General features: G+C 39.6%; 1 protein-coding gene across 1 annotated transcript; it reads right to left on the bottom strand.

Annotated features, from left to right (window-relative positions):
* Nucleotides 1–3,881: 3,881 nt before the first annotated feature.
* LOC122092437 (probable beta-1,3-galactosyltransferase 14) lies at nucleotides 3,882–20,363 on the bottom strand. Its single transcript, XM_042662755.1, has 7 exons — nucleotides 19,750–20,363; nucleotides 19,265–19,417; nucleotides 19,083–19,165; nucleotides 18,875–18,974; nucleotides 18,621–18,734; nucleotides 17,972–18,114; nucleotides 3,882–4,236 (listed from the first exon to the last, which is right to left on the bottom strand). Exons 1-7 carry the CDS (start codon nucleotides 20,115–20,117, stop codon nucleotides 4,160–4,162), a joined length of 1,038 nt encoding a protein of 345 aa, XP_042518689.1. The 5' UTR covers nucleotides 20,118–20,363; the 3' UTR covers nucleotides 3,882–4,159.
* Between the last annotated feature and the right edge of the window lie 477 nt (nucleotides 20,364–20,840).

The following is a 20,840-nucleotide window of genomic DNA, read 5'->3' as shown; positions in this document are numbered from 1 at the left end:
AATGTATTATTGAATGCAACCAATGGATGGAGTGTTTTGTTAAAGTACCACATTGAGTTGTTTTCTAAAATTAGTGGGATCCAAGAATTTCGTTTTAACAAACAAATATTTTTAACTTGTTTTTCATAATAGAACTTGGGTTGTTGGGAACTGGCCATATGGTCCAAGTGGGAGATTTTAGGATTTTATTCCCTATTTTCCTTATTCTTTCCAATTGACCATTGATTGGCTTTCATTTTGGAAACCTAATATTTGATTTGGTTGTAAAATATCTTGGATTCTATTAAGCATTCCACATATTCGTTTAGCTACAAATAGGAAAGATTTGTTCTCTAATTATTGGCCTACCATAATGGGAGATGGACATTATATTATTAAATGAGACTAGGTACCCCCTTGTTTGGCTATGTGGTACGTACTAAACTCATTTGTTACAAAAGTGCACTAAAAAAATACTAATGGGAGAAACCTATATCTCCATTAAAGAAGAAGAAGGTTGTTCATTTGTACAAAGACGGCATTAATGGTTGTGTCAAACTCCGCTGGAAACAATACACCGTCGATAGTGAACTGTGCAATGTTTTCCCTTCTTGTATTGAAACAATTCATGGTGTATTGGCAAGATCACTATTATAATTTTAGAAATTATGATGCTTTAAATTCCATCAAGCATCATCCCTCAGTTTCTCATTTTGGTGTCATACAATATTATAATTCCGTATTAAAGTCTAAGGAGCTTGAATCCCAATAGCTAGGTCATTCAAATCCTTCCATAATTCCAAACGGCCAGCCATCGAATTAAAAGTATAAATAGCTGAACAAATGAAATTCATAGAAGTACCAAAAATTTTAATGGGAGAGTGATAGGCAAGCTAGCGGGTTACCATAGAATCTTAGATGCTAGGGGATTTTAGCCATAGGATTTGGTCATTTTAAATACAACGTTAGATTGTGGGAAAAAAATCCAAACCTTCAATCCACCTCTACTACACAAAAAAATCTTCACACCAGGGTCAATGGTTATGGGTTCTTATGCTTCGAAAGCCTACATGAGATGGGTAAGGCGAATCACCAAAATCTTTCACCGTTGAAGCTCCATTGTCATTTGTGCCTAAAATTTCAAAATGAAATACCCCTCATTTGTACCAACACCCACCAATCTTGCTTCACTGAGCTTAACTCTTCCTTAGGTTTTTTCAACGGAGAAGACAGTCTCTTCCACAGAGAAACTTCACATGAGTATGAATAGAGAACACCATGGGTATGGGTAAAGAGACAATAAATAGTTGTTGAGAGAGAGGCTTTTGGCGATTCTTTTGATTGTTTTTAGAATCTCAGGCACTAGCTCTGTGGAAGATCCTGGTTTGATGATAATGACAGACAATATGCAATACAGACTATGGCAATACTGTTTGGATTATTAGGATTTCAGTTTTAGATTTGAGGTTTCCATGATTGTTTAATGATCTACCCATTAAAGTTCAGAAGCCAGGAGAATGTTGAACTCGGAAGAATCGTTAGGAGAGAGAGAGAGAGAGAGAGAGAGAGGCAGCAGGGATCGACGATTTTGTGCAAGGGAGGGGGAGCTGAAACGGATAGGAAGGAGAAAGGTAGAAGAAGAAGAAAGGATTGTGGAGCCGCAGTGTTGGGAAGGTTATGTAAAACAATGTTTACAAACGGATGAGATTCTTTTTGTTTCATTTAACTGCCAAGAGATGCTAGCATATCTTATTCCTAGGTATTCCGCTAGCTTGCCCGAACTTTTCCCAATTTTAATATTCATATGAATTAATTGATTGATAGTTTTTAACACTTCCATATGAATATAACTCGGATTCTTACCTACGCCTCCTGAGTTCTATTATTAGCAAATTTCCAATCCTTCAATTTTTCTTTTTTTTTTTTCCCTAAATTCGGTCCCAGTTCTCCTCCTTCACTTTAGTCTCCAGTAAACTAGTGTAATCATTGCTTAACATGATTATGTAAATATAGTTATTAAATTTTGAGAGAGTTTAGTTTAAGGGCAGTGTAAGAAAGAATTTATACGTTAAATCAATGAGGATATAGAGAATGATATTATCTATATGGTGTTCACATGGCCAAATTATAAGATATTTTGTGTGGGCACTATGGAGAAGTGGCGCTGGGGAATGAGCATCTTTTCACAACCTGGTTCCACTTCCCCATGAGTGTTTATCATTTAATATTTACTATATGACGGGTATATTGAAATCTACTCAAGGGTTTTTTCTTCATTTTCCCTTAAAATTACTACATTGTAGGAAAACGGTTCTTGCCAAGCTGTGTGGCACCTTCACCTAGACGTGGGGAGTGAAATGCAAAAATCCCACCCTATTGATGCCCCTGTGCTGTCATTGGCCCCCTTGTTCGTGTAGGGGCCATGCAGCCTGGCAGCGATCCCTGCCTTATATTTTATGAGAAAAAGAACGTTGATTGGCCGTGTAACCCTTGCACAAAGACATGAACGCATAAAATTACCACCTGCCTTGTGAATTAAAAAAATCCCATACATATATATATGCCCTTATGTACACTCTCATTGGCCTCTGCGCTGGTGTAGGCGCTACATGGCTTGATAGCGATCTCATGCCCATATTTTATAATCAAATTCCCCGGATATAAGGAGGAAAATAACGATTCCATTTGAAAAGTTTAATTACCATATGGACAAGAGCACGCTACCTCTTGGCACAGGTACATGCCAATGGGTGAGGCCAATGGGAGGGTGAGCAGAAAATCTTTAGCGGCAGAGTCTTTTTGCATCTGCTGTGTCTTGGCGCAGGTACATGCTAGAGAGTAGCGTTCTTTCTTCCTTACCAAATTTAATCACACAATTACAGTTATGATGACATAAGTATCCATTTTCCTTTTTAAAACCGATTTCATTTCCCTTCCTTTCCCTTTACTTGCATCCAAATGGAGCCTTCAGCATGGGCAACAAATTTTACAATGCTGAGTCTGCACGGAGGAAGAGAAGACCATAAACAGTAGGTTTTGTGATTCAAGATTGTTAAAGCTACTGCCTTGGTGCCACAGCCAAGCAAGAGTTGACTGCTCTAATGTATGAAGCTACTGCTTTTGGCAAGGGATACAGTAGCTTACACAGAGTAACCATGTAGCTCATTCAGCAGCGAAGATTATCTTTCAATCCTTGGACTCAGTAAACAATGGGTCTGTTGTGTCAGTCTTTTTTTATTTTTTATTTTTGTCAGTCTTAATTAGCCAAGTTTGGTTTCTGGCTATTTGTTTGTAACTTTGTATCTGGTAAAAAACAAAGCATACCATATAGAGCTAATGGATTCATTTTTCTATTGATTCCATGAGTGAGACACTTCCATCCAACTGAGATTATGCAGAAGCTGCAACTATACATTTGTAATCAACGTATTCTTAATGGGTTAATATTTCCTAATCACTACACAAGAAGAGCCACCTAGAATGAGTTTTTGAAATTGGGTGCCCGGGGACTGAGAAATCAAATCCTTCTGCATTTGATTCACAAAGTTTTGTTGGCCAGTGGAATACAGTATGACCTTTGGGGTCATATTTGCTAGCAATCAAATAGGGATAAGGATGTGATTGCTTCAATTCACAGGTAAGATTAATTCATTCAACCCAGTGGCTGTCTAGCCGAAGTAGTACAAAAAATTAAGGATTTACTTGAACCTAGTTAAATTTTCTGTCCAGAGTGACAAACCACTCTGGCATATGGAGTGTTTCAATCCAGTTCCAACAACTGCACAGATTTGAGTCACCACTACCCACTGAACTGATGATCCCTCCTGGTTGAGGTTTGCAAACAATGATCCTGATAAACTAAACAAGAACCAGGCAGTCATGTTCATTGTGAAAATTCAATGTAGATGCAGATGGATCATAAACTTCACTAACGATCAACCATGCTCTCAAGAGAAAACTTCATTTTGCCAAAAATGTTTTGCATTCAATCAAATATCAGTACAAAAAATTACAGTGGGGGAAGGGGGGGGGGGGATGAAGAAAACCCCCTACAAAGAATAGCAATCAAAAAATGGCAGTTTGAATACAAGCAAATCAGATATATTAGGCCATCCTCATTTTCTTTCTCCGGTAGCATCTCCTCATTCTACTAGATACAGAGGTAAACCTTTACTCATCATCAGAAGACAGTTGGACTCTTTGAGCAAATATCCTGCTCATGAAGTTCTAATAATTTCTTTTCCGGATTGCAGAGCCCTGCTTGAAGAAACATTGGTCCCATCACCATTTATAATTAGTACCAATTTTTTTAATAAAAATTTACTTGCTATGCACAGTTTGAGCAACCTCAAATCTTATCATTTAAGTACAAAGTTATAAGTTTATTTGTCACTCGGTTCTACAAGTGCACAATATCAGTTTACTATTCATGCTTTGTACTCTACATACACAGTTATCAGTTTATTTGCTATTGTTTATACAGATATCCAGACCAAATACAAACCCAAGCAATGTCTGCAAATGAGAAGCTGCAATTGGCTGCCACCTGGTACTGAATCATTTTATTTGAAATGCTATAGTACTTGAATGCATGAGATGATGCTTATGGAACCATCTAAAACTAATTTCTTACGAAAGGTTTCCACCTAATGAATTACCTTTAATAGTACTTGAATGCATGAGTGATCTGCACATGACTTGTATGAATTCATTTTTAGTGAAGAATTAAAAAAAAAAGGAGGAGAGAGAAATGGCATCATTCCAAGTGCCAACCAAAAATAATGTTACAGATTATAAAAGGTAAACTCTTTCTACAGTTGTTTGAGCTTTATTTATTTATTTCTATGGTTTTTAGTTTCTTGTGTCACGCAAATAGATCCAGGGAAAAAAAAACACCAGCTCCCAAAGGCTTGCAAACCCTCTTCATCTGCAAACAAACAACAATACCCCATCCAGCGATTCAACTAATAAATCTTGCCCTCCACACTAAAGTGAAAAAGGAAGTCTAAAAAACATAAAGGAAAAAGTTTTTAAAGTCTAGCAGGTCGTATCTCTAGAACGCACAAATATCTGACATGTGGCAAATTAGATAGAGCCAAAAATTTTGGGAACAACTAGATACCAAGGTTCCCTGCTCACAAGTCGAATGTCAGCAAAATGGGGTTGGCCAAAAGACAAAATAAAGCCTCGAAAATCCAGTGAAAATGTTGAGCACCTCTTCTTCTCTTGTACTTTCTCAAAATCTATTTCGAAAGTTGTTCTTAAAAATGCTGGCCTCATCATAGACCTATCATTCACTTTCAAAGAGAATGGAGATGGGTCTTGAAAAATTTTATTGGCAAATAAATATGCGACTCAATTGAAAAGCCTGCCTTTGGTTATGTGATTCATCATGTTTGGTGGGAAAGAAACAAAAAAAGATGGACCTCCTCGAAACGTACTATTGATCAGATCTGGGAAGCCATCATATTTAAGATCAGGAACAGACTTCTTCCTGTTAAAGAATGGACCCTTTGTACCATGGGGGTACAAAGGGCACATGAGATGGTCGGTGGCATCACTTAGATGCCACTCTTGAGCCCCATGATATTAGCAGCCTTGCCTTAGTGTTAGATTTGATTTGATTTTATTTCATTGTATTGCCTATTTTCTCTAGTTCCCTTATTAGGATAACTTCCTATTTGCTGTTTTCCTCTTTGGTATTGTACTTGGTTGATTATAAATAAGCAAGGTGAGAGAGATTGCTGTTCATGATTTTGTGAACTAGCAGTCTCGGTCTTCCCATCTTCTTCTTCTTCTTCTTGCCCTCTCATGGTGATTGCTGGTTATTAGTTTAAGGTACTGTTACAGGGTATCAGAGGACTATTTAACTTGTAATCTCTTCTTCATTCAGTCTATGTTTTGATAGTCCGTTACAGGACTGTTGTTGATCCTTGGCTGTAGCCACCTATACTGCCTATCTACAAGGTTTTGCCCTAGTTAGTTATGATATGAAGGACAACTAGGGCATTCATCTACTACTACTTCGGACTACATGCAGTTCTATAGATCTGGAAATCAAATTTTCTCCATCTGATGGTTGTGATTCCAAATTCTGGAAATTTCTATGCGAGCTATTGAGGTTGCTGTAACCTCCTATTCTGCCATCTGATGGTTATGAGCTTTTGAGGGATGATTACTCACCTAGAGGGAAACTCGATCCTTCTTACAGTATCTTATGGTGGTCTGATTTTGTGCTGCTACTTTTCTCCTCCTAACCTGTGGCTGCTCTGTTTTCTGGGTATTTTTCTGCCCCTAAGTTTCATCCATAGTTTCTGCCTTGGTTCTCTGATCAGCCTATGGTTTTGGGGTTTCATTCCCCTCATCAGGTGCTTCATTCGAATCTAATATTACCTCTTTTTCTGGTCTGAAATTTTTGGACCTTAAAAACCCTTTTTTATTGCTGCCGCAAGTGCCTATTTGTGACTATTCTGCTGCTACTATTGTGTCTACTACCGATCAGTGTCTCTTGTTCCTGTTTGAGTTACTTACTCAATGCCTCTTACTCTTACCTTCTTTGGTTGAATTCCATCTATACTTACTGCTGTAATGGCTGAACCAAAGGCACCACTGATCATGTTCAAGTCCAGGTAACTACTATCAAGCTTTACGGAGTTTCTATCTTCTGTGGACCCAGGCTGCACAAGCCTATATTCATGCTAAGAGAAAACTTCAATACATTACCAATAATCCACCCGAAGTTGATCCTAAGGATCCTACCACTAAAACTGCTTAGGATGATTGGATGTGTGAGAACTCTGTTGTTAAAATATGGTTGTGCAAGAGTGTTGACGCTTCTATTGCTTCCGATGTCATGTTTTACATTCTTGCCAAGGGGATTTGGGAGGATTTATGGGAGAGTTTCTCCCAGGAGAAAAATATTTCTCGTACCTATGACTTGTACGAAAAGATGTTCAACTTCAAGCAAGGTGAAAAAACTCTTAATGAGTATTTTAGTGAGTATAAATGCATTCTTGAAGAACTCCAGATACATCAGCCCCTTACCACTAATCTGGATCAGTTAAAGCAACAAGGTGCTGAGTTCCACATAGAAAAATTCTTGGCAGGACTTCTTCCTAATTACCAGCTTGCTAAAGGTCAACTTCTTACTGGCGAGAAAGTGCCCTCTCTCAATGAAGTCTTCTCCCGTCTTCATCGATTGGTTACTCTATCTAAGGTTGACTCGTCTACTAAAGATAACTCTACCCTTATTTCTGGTTGTGGTTCTGGAAAAGGCCGTGGTCGTGGTCGTGGCCGTGTCCGTGTTTCTTATGGCCGTAGTACAGAAGGATAGCCAGTTGACAAGTCCTCTCGTCAGTGCAGCTATTGTGGTAAGACAAATCATACTGTAGAAACATGTTGGGCCAAACATGGCTGACCAGAGTGGGCTAATGAGTTAGCCAAAACTATCACTACTGATTATGAGGGTGGGACTTCTGGAGACACCACACTTGCATCTGCACCAGGCACTTCTTCCACTGGTTATGTGTCTCGCGATGACTTTAATCAACTACTCAAGCATTTCCAACAGCTTGAGTCTGCATTTACTTCCACTTCAGGCTACTTTAGCCCACACAAGTAACTTTGCCCTTCTTACCTCTACTTCCACGCCTTGGATTATTGATTCTGGTGCTTTCTACCATATGACTGGTATGTTCGACTTGTTTTCCTCTATTTCTAAAGTAATTAATTCTTCACCTGTTATTCTTGCTGATGGTTCCTCTACTCAGCTGACAGGTCATAGTGTGGTCTCTCCTACCTCATCTATGCATCTGTCCCCTGTTCTCTATGTTCCTAAGTTACCCTTAAGTCTTCAATCTGTCGGTCAACTTACCAAGTCTCTCAATTGTTCTCTGACATTCTTTATATTTTATTGTCTTTCAGGACCTTTAGATCAGTACGCTTGGTGGAGGGCTTGAGCAGGCTAGCTTGTAGTATTTGGATGGCTCTAGTCCGACTACTACTGCTGCTACAACAACTAGCGGATCCCTAGTTGTCGATCTCTGTCGTGTATTGAGTGCGAGGCTTGTGAACTTAAGAAGCATCATTGCTCCACGTTTTGTACTCGCAGTGTGACTCATAGTTCGTCTTTATTTTCATTAGTTCATTCAGATATTTAGGGTCGTTGTTGGGCTAATAATAGATTAGGTTTTTCTTACTTTGTTAGTTTTGTTGATGACCATTCTCTCTTGACTTGGGTCTACTTATTAAAAGATCGGTCACAATTTCTGTCTTAACAAACTTTTATCATGAAATAAAAACTCAGTTCGATGCTTCAACTAAAAATTTTCAGACAGATAATGCACTTGAATATACTTAACGAGAAATCCCTGAGTTCTGTTTATCTAATGGCATGATTCACAAAACAGATTCTCACTCCTCAACAAAATGGAGTTGCTAAGTGGAAAAATAGACAATTGTTGGAAGGTGCCTGATCCATTATGAAACACATGCATGTTCCTAAATAGTTTTGGTAATGCAGTCCTTACTGCCTGTTACCTTATTAACCACATGCCCTTGTCTATATTGGATAATCATACCCTGTTTTCTGTTTTATATCCCCATGCATCTTTGTTTAGTCTTTCCCCTCATGTTTTTGGTTGTGTATGTTTTGCCCATATTTTTCAACCCCAGTTTGATAAATTATCTCCTCCGGCTATCAAATGTTTTTTTCTTGGTTATTCTCGAACTCAAAAAGGGTGTAAGTGTTATGACCTTATTTCTCATCAACAATTTGTCAGTGCTGATGTTACTTTCTTTGAAAGTATTGATTATTATTCTACTTCTATTCCATCCCCAACTTTTCCTACAGCTCCTCCCTCCTACTAAACCACCTATTTCGGTTCCTGTCTCTCTTGTCGATGAGCCTACTCTTCCTCTACAGGTGAATCAACGACGTCGGAAGACTATGCTACCATCCTCCACTACCATTCCTGCTCTGCCCACCGACCAACCTGATCTTGGTTCTGCAGGTCCCTCTAACCAACCCATTGCCCTTTGGAAAGGTACACGTTCTTGTACTCAGAAATCCTTGGCGGTCTATCTTATTGACAATTATGTGTCCCTTTCTCATCTTCCATCTTCTTTTCGTAATCTTGCTTTTTCCTTGTCTACTGTCTGTTCCTAAGTCTCATCATGAGGCCTTGTCTCACACTGGGTGGAAAGTCGCTATGGAAATAGAAATGAATGCACTGTTATCTTGTCAGACATGGACCCTTATGGATTTACCTCCTGGTAAAGATCATGTGCGTTGTCGATGGGTGTACACTATCAAGTATAATTGATGTAATACTGAAATTGAGGAAGCTCAAAACAGTACCAAGGTAGGGTCTTTTCTCAGAGAATAGGAACTTCTAGATATGGAGAATAGGATATTGCTAAAATTTGTTGAAAGATGAAAATGATGGAACAATAAACAATAAAATAACACCCGGGCTTCACACCGCAAGGTGGATCGACTGGGTCAAATACCCACCTACCTTGATCAAACACAAGGGATTTCTTGATCAAACACAAGGGATTCTTGATCAAACACAAGAAGAGAGTTGCATAAGCAAACTTTGTTTTAAATTCTGAGTTGTCCTTGAATGTTTACAATTGATCCCTATTTATAGGACCAATTCAACAAAACATTACATACCCAACTTCCAACTAACAATAGTAGAAAGTCTTCACTTATTAAAGTTGAGGTAGGAAAGTCTTCACCTTTCAACTACTAAAGTTGAAAAAACCTTCACTTAACAACTACCAAAAGTGGATAAATCCTCACCTCTTAAAGTTACAATGGAAAAGTCTTCACCTTTCAACTACTAAAGTTGAAAAAGCCTTCACCTACCAACTACCAAAAGTGAAAAAATCCTCACCTCTTAAAGTTGCAATGGAAAAGTCTTCATCCTCCAACTACCAAAGGTGGAAAAGTCTTCACCCATCATCACTTACAAAAGTGAATTGATCCCCCCCATTTAGAAAAGTAAAAAGTAAATGTAAAAGTAACTTCTAACCACTTAAATTGAACCGATATTGGACCAACATGGACCATGGTTCAATTGGAACTAAACTAAGACATAAAACATGAAATAAAAACTAAGTATGAAAATTAATAAGCATTAACAAGGTAAGGCCACATGCTAGTTACTCTTGTTGGCCTTCTTCCTACGGATGTAGGTCTTCAGATCTGCATCAGCTCCTCCCGACTTGAAAACATTCGTCTCCGACGAATGGGTGAAAGACATATAACGCTCATATAAGTCAGGATCGAGTCGCTTGAAGTCATCAGCATGAATCCAAGTGCAATCAGTCCGTGGTCGTCCCTTCCATTTGACAAGAAAAGTGTGATAACCGGTGCCACAACGAGTGGTTTTGTAAGTATCATCCAAAACCTCTTCAATAACATCTTCAAGAGGTGGTGTAAGTTGGGGCAGCCTTAGCATTTGTTCCAGGTCACCATCATCTGAATGAGGTCCCACATAAAGATGTAGGTCAGCTACATTGAAGACATCGCTTATGGTCATTTCCTCAGGTAATTCGAGCACATAAGCATTTGGTCCTACACGTTTCAGCACCTTATAAGGACCCATCTTCTTTGGATGGAGCTTTGTGTTAACACCAGGTTGGAACCTCTCAAGATTTATGCGAACCATAACCATGTCTCCTGGTTTAAACTCCACATAACGTCGATGACGATCAACTATAGTCTTGTAGACATCATTACTTATGGCAATACGTTGTCGCACGTTTGCATGCACCTCTGTGATGTGGTGCAAGAATTCATCAGCTTCAAGGCTGATTCGAGCCTGGGGTGAGAGTGGAACAAGATCAATTGGGCACTGCGGCTGAATTCCAAGTAATATCTCGAATGGTGTGCGCCCTGTTGTCCTGTTCACTGAGCTATTGTAGGCAAACTCAGCTATGTCAAGGATTGCTGGCCATGTATTCTCATAATCTCGGACTAAGCACCTCAACAAGTTCCCAAACTTCTATTAACAACCTCCGTCTGACCGTCAGTTTGTGGATGGAATGCAGTTGAAAATTGTAGCTTTGTGTTAGTTTTCAGCCACAATGTCTTCCAGAAATAGCTCATAAATTTTACGTCACGATCAGAGACAATAGTACTTGGCAGCCCATGCAGTCGAACAACCTCTTTAAAGAAGAGCTTTGCAATATGATAGGCATCAAAGGTCTTTCGACATGGCAAAAAGTGAGCCATCTTAGAGAAGCGATCTACTACAACCATGATGGAATCGTACCATTCTCTTGTAGGTGGCAGCTCAAATACAAAATCCATACTAATGTCAAGCCAAGGTGCATAAGGAACCGGTAGTGGGGAGTAGAGGCCTGTATTCTGCTTGGTTCCCTTAGCAAGTTGACAGACTCGACACCTTTTGATGACATGATCTACGTCTTTTGCAATGTGTGGCCAGTAGTATCGATCAGTCACCTGTATGATGGTCTTGTCCTTGCCGAAGTGGCCTCCTAAACCTCCTCCGTGTAACTCCCTTATGATGTGATGTCGTAGGGAGGAGTCTGGAATGCATAATCGCGTTCCGAAGAACAAATAACCATTGTGGACAGAATATTTAGGGTGTTGCTCACCTTGCTATAACTCTGCATATAGGACTCTGAAATCCTTATCAGACGTGTACTCAATCTCATATCTGATCAATACTAACGGCATGTGCTGAAAAAGTATTGATAGTGAGAACTTTTCGGCTTAAAGCATCAGCCACCGTGTTCTCTTTACCAGCCTTGTATTTCATCGCAAAGACGAACTCTTGTAGGTAAGCAACCCACTTTGCATGCTTCTGACTGATTGACTTCTGAGAATGGAGATGTTTGAGTGCTTCATGATCGGTGTAAAGAATAAATTCCTTACCAATAAGATAGTGTCTCCAGTGGCGTAACACTTGGATGACAGCATAGAGCTCCAAATCGTAAGTCGAGTAGCGTCACTTGGCATCGTTGAGTTTCTCGCTATAGAAAGCAATAGGGTGCCCTTCTTGTATCAGTACACCTCCCAACCCAATATGTGAAGCATCAGTTGCCACCTCAAATACACGATCAAAATCTTGCAGGCGTAATACCGGGGCCTCTGTCATCTTCTTCTTGATAAGATGGAGGGCTTTTGTCGCCGTTGTTGTCCACTCAAACTTGCCTTTACTCTGCTTCATATATTCGGTAATAGGTGCCATGACTGCACTAAAATTTCGAATGAATCTCCTGTAAAATGAGGCTAGACCGTGGAAGCTACGGACTTTAGTGATTGTCTTCGGGGTAGGCCAGTTGGTGATGCTCTTGATCTTCTCAGGATCAGCTTCAACCCCCTTGGATGAGACAATAAAACCAAGGAATACAACCTTGGGCAGCATAAAGGAACACTTCTTGAGATTAATGTATAGCTTCTCCATACGAAGCACCCTCAAGACTTGCTTCAAATGGTCGATGTAATCATCTGGATGCTTGCTGTAAACTAAGATATCATCAAAGTATACAACCAAAAATCAACCAATAAATGGACGAAGTACCTGTGTCATAACTCGCATGAATGTACTAGGTGCATTCGTCAGACCAAAGGGCATGACCTTCCACGCGAATAGTCCATCCTTGGTCTTGAAGGCGGTCTTCCATTCGTCTCCTGGCCGAATACGAATTTGATGGTAGCCACTTCGAAGGTCCAATTTTGAAAAGACCTTTGCACCGGACAACATGTCTAGCATATCATCAAGTCGTGGTATGGGAAACCTATACTTAACCGTTATTTTGTTGATTGCTTTGCTGTCGACACACATGCGCCATGAGCCATCCTTTTTTGGAGTAAGTAATGCTGATACAGCACAAGGACTAAGGCTCTCAACGATAAACCCCTTCTGTAGTAGTTCATCAACTGCCTTTTGAGCTCAGTGTGTTATGTAGGACTGAGACGGTAAGCTAGAAGGTTGGGAAGCACAGAACTAGGTACCAAGTCAATAGCATGCTGAATATCGCGCATGGGACGGAGCTTATTAGGTAGCTCGTCAGGTACTAAATCGGAAAAGTCTGTTAGAAGCTCTCTAATAGGCCGTGTGAGCTGAACTGTTGGTGGTGGAGTGACCTCTCTAGTAACCAGGGCTAATATCATGCCTGTATCATGGCTGGTTCACTCAAACTGCTTTTATGGAACAGCTAAGATCTTCTTCTGTGGAAGGACCAGCATCTTGTTGGTATCAGTGGTGGCTTTCTGGTTAGTCCTCAATGTCTGTCTCTTACGCATCTCCTCTGGTACATTGATAGGCTCAAGTATAGTGCGCTGCCCTTTAAAGGTAAATATGCACTGATTCTTCTTTCCGCCAGTGAGAACATCATTATCATACATCCATGGTCTCCCTAAAAGAACATCAGTTAGCTTCATAGGAATAATATCACACCATACCTTTTCTTCATATCGAGAAAGTTGTAATGGAACAGAACATCGCTGATTGACCTCCAAAGTATTGCCATTCAGTAGGGATACTTTGTAAGGATGCGGGTGTTTCTCTACCTTCAAATGTGCTTTCTTAACAAACAACTCAGAGACAACATTAACGCAGCTGCCATTGTCAACTATCACCTGTACAGTGCGATCAGCTGAACGCATGCGGCTGTAAAATATGCATGTACGTCGCCAATCCTCGCCTTTGGTTTCAGCCATCAATATGCGAGAAACCACATAAATTCCATAGGAGTCATCTTCATTTGCTTCAGCCCCATCATAATAATCAACATTTTCGTCTTCTTCTTCCAATGGGATTGGAAAGATATGGGAATTATCTTCATCAGGAGTATCGTCAGCGTCAACCATCACTGCTACTTTTTGACGTGTAGGACAATTTTTGGCATAATGTCCCCTCTCCTGACAATGAAAGCATTGCACTGTGGCAGTGCTAGGCATAGGTGTTTTCCCCTTGTAATCAGCACGTGGAGAAGGTGTGGTACGTGGAGGATAAGAAGTAGGGTTCTTTGCTGAAAAATTTTTTGTGATCTCTCTAGCTTGATATCCAAACCTTCTACCCGTAGGAGCTAGTAACTCCTCTGCATGTACTCCCTTCTCGAAGCATTCCCTGACATTGGATACATCTACTACGCCAATAGCACAATTTATATCAGATCTCAAACCCAAACGAAAGCGGGAAACTACCTGTAATTCATTCTCCCTGATGCCAGTGCGTGAATAGAGTGAATCAAACTGCTTCATATACTCTGCAACGGACATACTCCCTTGACGAAGAGTATTCAACTTGTCCTGCAGTTGTGATCTAAAGTGTCGTGGTAAGTATTTGGCACTAAGATCTTCTTTCATCTCTTCCCAAGTAATGGGAGCTCTACCACGATCTTCTAGATCCCTTTCTTCAGTTCTCCACCATTCGCGGGCTGAGCCAACTAGCTTAGTACGCGCTAGTCTCATCTTACGTGACTCAGACAACTCATACCAATCAAAATAGTCATCTAAAACAGCCAACCAATCATAAAATACCTGTGGATTATGCTTTCCATTGAACTCCTTTAATTCAAGCTTGACTTTTTGTCAATCATCAGTACGTCGACGGGGTGCTTCAAGATCACCATTGAAATAAGATCTTATATGCTCCTCAAAGGTAGGTGGTGCTGTAGGGGTTCTTTGTTGTGCCCTTTCAGCACTTCTCCTATGTTGACAATGCACAGCAGATTGTAGTTAATACCTGTCCTCCCTCTTGAATGGTACATTGCTGCCTTGTATTGGAGTAACACTTTGGTTCTCAAGTCACAGTAACCTCTCACTAATAGCTTTTTGATTAGCAGAGAGTTGTTGAAACATTTCAATGACTTTTGCCATTGGATTAGGTGGAGGCGGCGACCACTGTGACTCATTCTCTGCCATACTCTGATACCAATTGATGTAATACTGAAATTGAGGAAGCTCAAAACAGTACCAGGGTAGGATCTTTTCTCAGAGAATAGGGAATTCTAGATATGGAGAATAGGATATTGCTAAAATTTGTTGAAAGATGAAAATGATGGAACAATAAACAATAAAATAACACCCGAGCTTCACACCGCAAGGTGGATCAACTGGATCAAATACCAACCTACCTTGATCAAACACAAGGGATTTCTTGATCAAACACAAGAGATTCTTGATCAAACACAAGAAGAGAGTTGCATAAGCAAACTTTGTTTTAAATTCTGAGTTGTCCTTGAATGCTTACAATTGATCCCTATTTATAGGACCAATTCAACAAAACATTACATACCCAACTTTCAACTAACAATAGTAGAAAGTCTTTACTTATTAAAGTTGAGGTAGGAAAGTCTTCACCTTTCAACGGCCAAAGTTGAAAAAGCCTTCACCTACCAACTACCAAAAGTGGAAAAATCCTCACCTCTTAAAGTTGCAATGGAAAAGTCTTCATCCCCCAACTACCAAAGGTGGAAAAGTCTTACCCATCATCACTTACAAAAGTGAATTGATCCCCCCATTTAGAAAAGTAAAAAGTAAAAGTAAAAGTAACTTTTAACCCCTTAAATTGAACCGATATTGGACCAACATGGACCATCGTTCAATTGGAACTAAACTAAAACATAAAACATGAAATAAAAACTAAGTATGAAAATTAATAAGCATCAACAAGGTAAGGCCACATGCCAGTTACTCTTGTTGGCCTTCTTCCTATAGATGTAGGTCTTCAGATCTGCATCAATAATCCTAATGGTTATATTGAGCATCTTAAAGCGCGATTGGTTCCCAAAGGATATACTCAAACCTATGATGTGGACTACTTTGGAACCTTCTCTCTGGTGGCACAGTTAAACTCCGTTCGTATTCTTATCTCTCTCGCTGTCAATCTGGATTGGCCTCTCTATCAGATGAATACCAAAAATGCTTTTCTATATGGCGATCTTTAAGAAGAGGTTTATATGGAATAACCTCCAGATATGTTGCTCAAGGGGAGAATTCTGGTAGAGTATGAAAACTTCACAAGGCCATCTATAGGTTGAAGCAGTCACCACGTGCATGGTTTGACAAGTTTAGTTCTATTGTTCTTCTTTATGGTTTCTCACAATGCTACTCAGATCACTCAGTGTTTGTTTGGCACCAAAAGTCCAAGATTGTTGTTTTTGTTGTTTATGTGGACGATATCGTTATATCTGACAATGATGAAGTTGGTATTACTGAAGTTAAGCCTTACCTTCATCAGAATTTCCAGATGAAGGAGTTGGGTCCCCTCCGTTATTTTCTTGGCATTGAAGTTCTTCATAGTAAGAAAGGAATTAACTAATCCCAAAAGAGGTATGTCATTGATATTTTACAAAATATTGGGTTATTGGCATCTATACCAGTCGATAGCCCTATGGATCCTCACCAAAAGTTTAGGGCTACTGATGGTGAAGACTTTGAAGAACGTCGGTATAGGAGATTAGTGGGCAAAACAATTTACCTCACTGTCACTAGACTGGACATATCATTTGTTGTTGGTGCGGTTAGTCAATACATGCAATCACCAAAGAAGATACATTGGGAGGCAATCTGTCGTATCTTGAAGTTTTTAAAAGGAGCTCCAAGGAAGGGGCTCGTCTATCATCCCTATCAAAGTGTTGATCTAGTTCGCTTATCTAATGCTAATTGGGCTGGTGCTGATGGTGACAGGAGATCAAACACCGGATATTGCACATTTGTGGGTGAAAATCTTATTAATTGGCGAAGTAAGAAACAATCTACTGTTGCTAGGTCCAGTGCAGAAGCTGAGTATCGAGCCATGGCTTATACTGCAGTTAAGTTGATGTGGTTGAACTCATTACTTCATAAGTTGGTTCTGTGATAATCAGGCGGCTATCTACATTGCAAGTAATCTTCTGTTTTACGATATAATAAAGCATATTGAAGTATATTGTCATTTTGTGCATCATGCTATCATGAAGAAGCTGATTGTCACTACGTTTGTCGCTTCCACTAACTAACTTGCTGATATGTTTACCAAACACTTGTTTGGTCCTACTTTCAGAAAAGGATGTTCCAAGTTGGGCATGGGTGATCTGTATGCTCCAACTTGAGGGGAAGTGTTAAAGAATGGACCCTTATACCGTGGGGGTACAAAGGGCACATGTGAAGGTCGGTGCATCACTTAGATGCCACCTTGAGCCCCACGATATTAGTAGCCTTGCCTTAGTGTTAGATTTTATTTTATTTTATTGTCTTCCCTATTTTCTCTAAATCCCTTATTAGGAAAGTTTCCAATTTTCGGTTTTCCTCTTTGGTATTGTACTTGTTTGATTATAAATTAGCAAGGCGATGGAGACTTCTGTTCACAATTCTGCGAACTAACAGTCTCGGCTCTCTTCTTCTCATCTTCTTCTTCTTCTTCCTCTCTCTTGGTGATTTCATGTCATTAGTCTAAGGTACTGCTACACTTGCCATTCGTATTGTGAGCCCAGACACTCCTTGAATTCTTAGCATCTTCCTCTTATTTCTCCCCCTCCCCCGATTTTTGCATTACCATTCCTTTGATATTGTTTCCTCCCCTCCTTGGTTTTTTGCTGTATCATCGTTTGGTTTTCTGTTTTGTTTTGGTTGTTTAGGGAATCCCTCCTTGCTAGAATTCTCAGCTGTTGTGTTGCATTTTCTCTTTTCTTTGATATATTTTCATTCACCAAAAACAAAAGAAAAAATCCAGTGAGGAACTGAAACCTTCTTCTAAGGGGGTGGGGGGAAAGCATCGACAAATACAAGGAATATGCAAATACATGGGACAATATATGATTGGATCTGAGTCTAAATTTAACATTGGCCAATCTAGACCAGTTCCTAGGTATCCACGGTAGAAACTGCCACATCACTTTTCAATTGGCAGAGCTTGGTGTGGGTCTAGAGATGTCCTCTAGACTTGCTGGTCTAGAAACACATTTGCCATAAATATACATGCTTAAGAACAGCACTAAAAGACACTACAGTCGGACAAAGACCAACCTGAGCACTTAGGAATGTCCCAAACAGCAATGGATGATGGTGTGCACTCGGGTTCACAAAGTAGCCGACTATCCTCGTGGTTGACATTCATTGCCAGCATCCATGAACCAATTGTGACATCCTCATTGCTGAACAACCGGAAGCTGCAGTTCCAAGCAGATGTACTCTTGTTACATAGAATTAAGATGCCAAAATAAAATGTGATTGATGGCTAGATGGGTGTTTTTGTTTATGTGGCCTTAACAGGTTGTGTGTATTCAACCCCATGTGGGGTAGTCAATTGAGAAGTTTGGGTTCTCAAGCCTATTTTCATGTGGTCTTACAAGGAACTGTCCAACCAAGAGAAGAATCACAATTCTTAGCCAAGCCCTGCAAGCCCATCTATCTTTCACCAGTTTGAATTGGCAATGCACATGCCACTTTCAGTTCAGGTCAAGTCTTGATAGACAACCTGTGGTCAACTTTCACCATCCAAAACCTTTAATGCAATGGACTAATATGAACAGCTTACTTTGGTTTTTCAAAACCAGAATCTGAGCCAACCCCTTAAGCACCAGAGTCAGAAGTTTCAGTGGGAACCTCTGCTGGATTTATATCCAGCTTCTAGAAGGCTTAAAATAACAATAACAAGCATCAGAATGCATCTCACCTGTCATTTTTTAAAGCAACCAAGCTTGCGACAACATCTGCAGAAAGAGCATATATAGGCCCGTAAGCATGAAGAAAATACTGCTTTCCTAGCAAGTAAGATAGAGGCTCATACCTGCACTAATTAAATGATATAGTTATCCCATTATTCAAAGGATGTATGAATAACGAACGCCTAATTCTGGAAAGAAATAAAGGCTATCAACATAAAAAAATGTCATGCTCAAAATGTTAAAACAGCCTAGTAGGACTAACCATTTGAGTTTGGGGTCGGTGACAACGGGACCCTTTTTCATGCAACCAAGGTAAGTTTGAGGGTGAGACCGTTCTTTTGCCAAGAGTATTGAAAGACGATCTGTTAAAAGGGGTCAAGAAAAGCTATAAATACTTTAGTATAGGAAAGAAATCAGAAATGAAGAATTTGATTACAGTGAGCAAGAGTAAGCTCCCTAAAATAGGTCACCTGGCCTCAAATATATGTCATCATCAACTTTAACATAGAACTCAGAATCAAAAAGTCCATAAGCAGCTTTGAAGAAAGCTAACCTGTAAAAGAGAGACTAGATGATAATTCAGAGTAAGCTGCCACAAAACAAATCATAAGGAGAAATAAAGAACTCAATCCAAACTATTTGCAACACTAACGTTTTATATGGAAGTCTGCTGTACGCCTCCTCAATATCTAGCACCAAGAAGTCATCATATTCTTCCACCTCCTTTCTAAGTTCCGCCATCTTTGATCGGTCACTGGTTCTCCCAATCACAAATCTAAAAGCCAAACCAGTGGCATCTTCCAAACTGCAAGCCATTTGATCAAATCCAAAATAAGTGAAAATTAAAACAGTAATTTAAGAAACTATTCTAGATGTAGTAGATAGATTCCCAACCAATAAGAAGATCCCCAGATTCCAGCATTTGTTATATCAAATCCAATAAAAGTAAAGATTGAAACACTAATTTAAGAAACTATTCTAGATTCCCAACTAATATGAAGATCCCCAGATTCCATCAATTGTTACATCAAATCCAATAAGAATCGTATCCACTTGCTCATTAAAATTTTAATTTTCTTTTCATATTCAAATTGGAAGATAAATACTAAACAGAAACTTAAGATGCAGTAGAGTTACCGTTGAAGTCCTTGACGATCAGAAGGAAACCAAGTCTTCCTCAAAGATTTTCTCCTTCCAACGGATCCAAAACCAGTCTGGATTCCAACAAACCCCATCACCTTATGTCTATTCCGATCTCCATCAGAAGTTACAAGATTCACATTACCTATTCGACCGCTACTGATGATACTTTTCTCCCAAACAACAGAAACAAATCTAGGTTCAGGATTCCTACATTTATATCTAGAACTAGACCTAAGAATGGCGACTAATCCGAAAGAAAAACCAGTGATTCCGATGAGAAGACAGCCGATTAGAAGAGAGGATCGCAGGTTGTAACAAAACCACTGCCGGCGAGGGTAGAAGAACTTTTGAGACGAAGGCATATCTGGTAATCCTCACCTTCATAAATCTGCTACGGAAATTTTAGATTCTTTCGCAGAAATTATTGCGCATTGATTGAAAGAAAGTTCCGTTTTTCTTGTAATTCTTCATTTGACATTGCTTCTCTCTCGCTTATCGATTTCATGCGAAACTCGAGAAGGAGCAGAAACCTGAGAATTAACTGAGACTCCAAGAAGAGAGCCGACTGCTGAGGCTTTTCCTCTGTCGGCGGTTAGCTGTTAATTACGCCCCAAGTGGGTGGCAAAGGGTCGGGTTTTGTGCCCGAGGCCCCTATTACTTCATTCATGTGATATCACCAAATAATCCTCAATGGTAGATCGAAAATACCAATGTCATCATGTGGAAAAAAAAAACCATGGTTATTTGTTTCTCCCATGGTTATACTAAAATGTGGCCATCACTTTCCCATTTTTTGTATTTTTTTTTAAGATGAGCAAAACCTATATTTGTTTTGGGAGGGAAACTCTGCTGGTTTGACATAGGACACAGTTGGGCATTAGTCTATGGCGAGGTAGATGGATGTTTTCACACGCAATTGTGCCTGAGCGTTTCCTACACTAAACCGACAAGGTTCTTCCTCCCCTTTTTTTATTTGTAATGAAAAGGTAAACTAAATTACTCAAGGGAGATGAGAAAATTTTTCTTGCTACCTGGATTCATAGACAAAAAAATTGAATAACTCATTTCCCCTTCAGGTTCACAAA

Source organism: Macadamia integrifolia, chromosome 10, assembly GCF_013358625.1.
Source record: "Macadamia integrifolia cultivar HAES 741 chromosome 10, SCU_Mint_v3, whole genome shotgun sequence".
Classification (NCBI taxonomy): domain Eukaryota; kingdom Viridiplantae; phylum Streptophyta; class Magnoliopsida; order Proteales; family Proteaceae; genus Macadamia; species Macadamia integrifolia.
Note: the sequence above shows the minus strand (reverse complement) of the source record. Positions and strands in the feature narration are given on the sequence as shown.

Excerpts from the sequence above, each read along its gene's own strand:
- LOC122092437 (XM_042662755.1), bottom strand. The coding sequence starts at position 20,117 with ATGCCTTCGTCTCAAAAGTTCTTCTACCCTCGCCGGCAGTGGTTTTGT. Across the intron at positions 18,735-18,874 it reads ACCGACCCCAAACTCAAATG|GTATGAGCCTCTATCTTACT; the intron begins GTTAGTCCTACT and ends TAATTAGTGCAG. Across the intron at positions 18,115-18,620 it reads GTTGCTTTAAAAAATGACAG|CTTCCGGTTGTTCAGCAATG; the intron begins GTGAGATGCATT and ends TTGGAACTGCAG.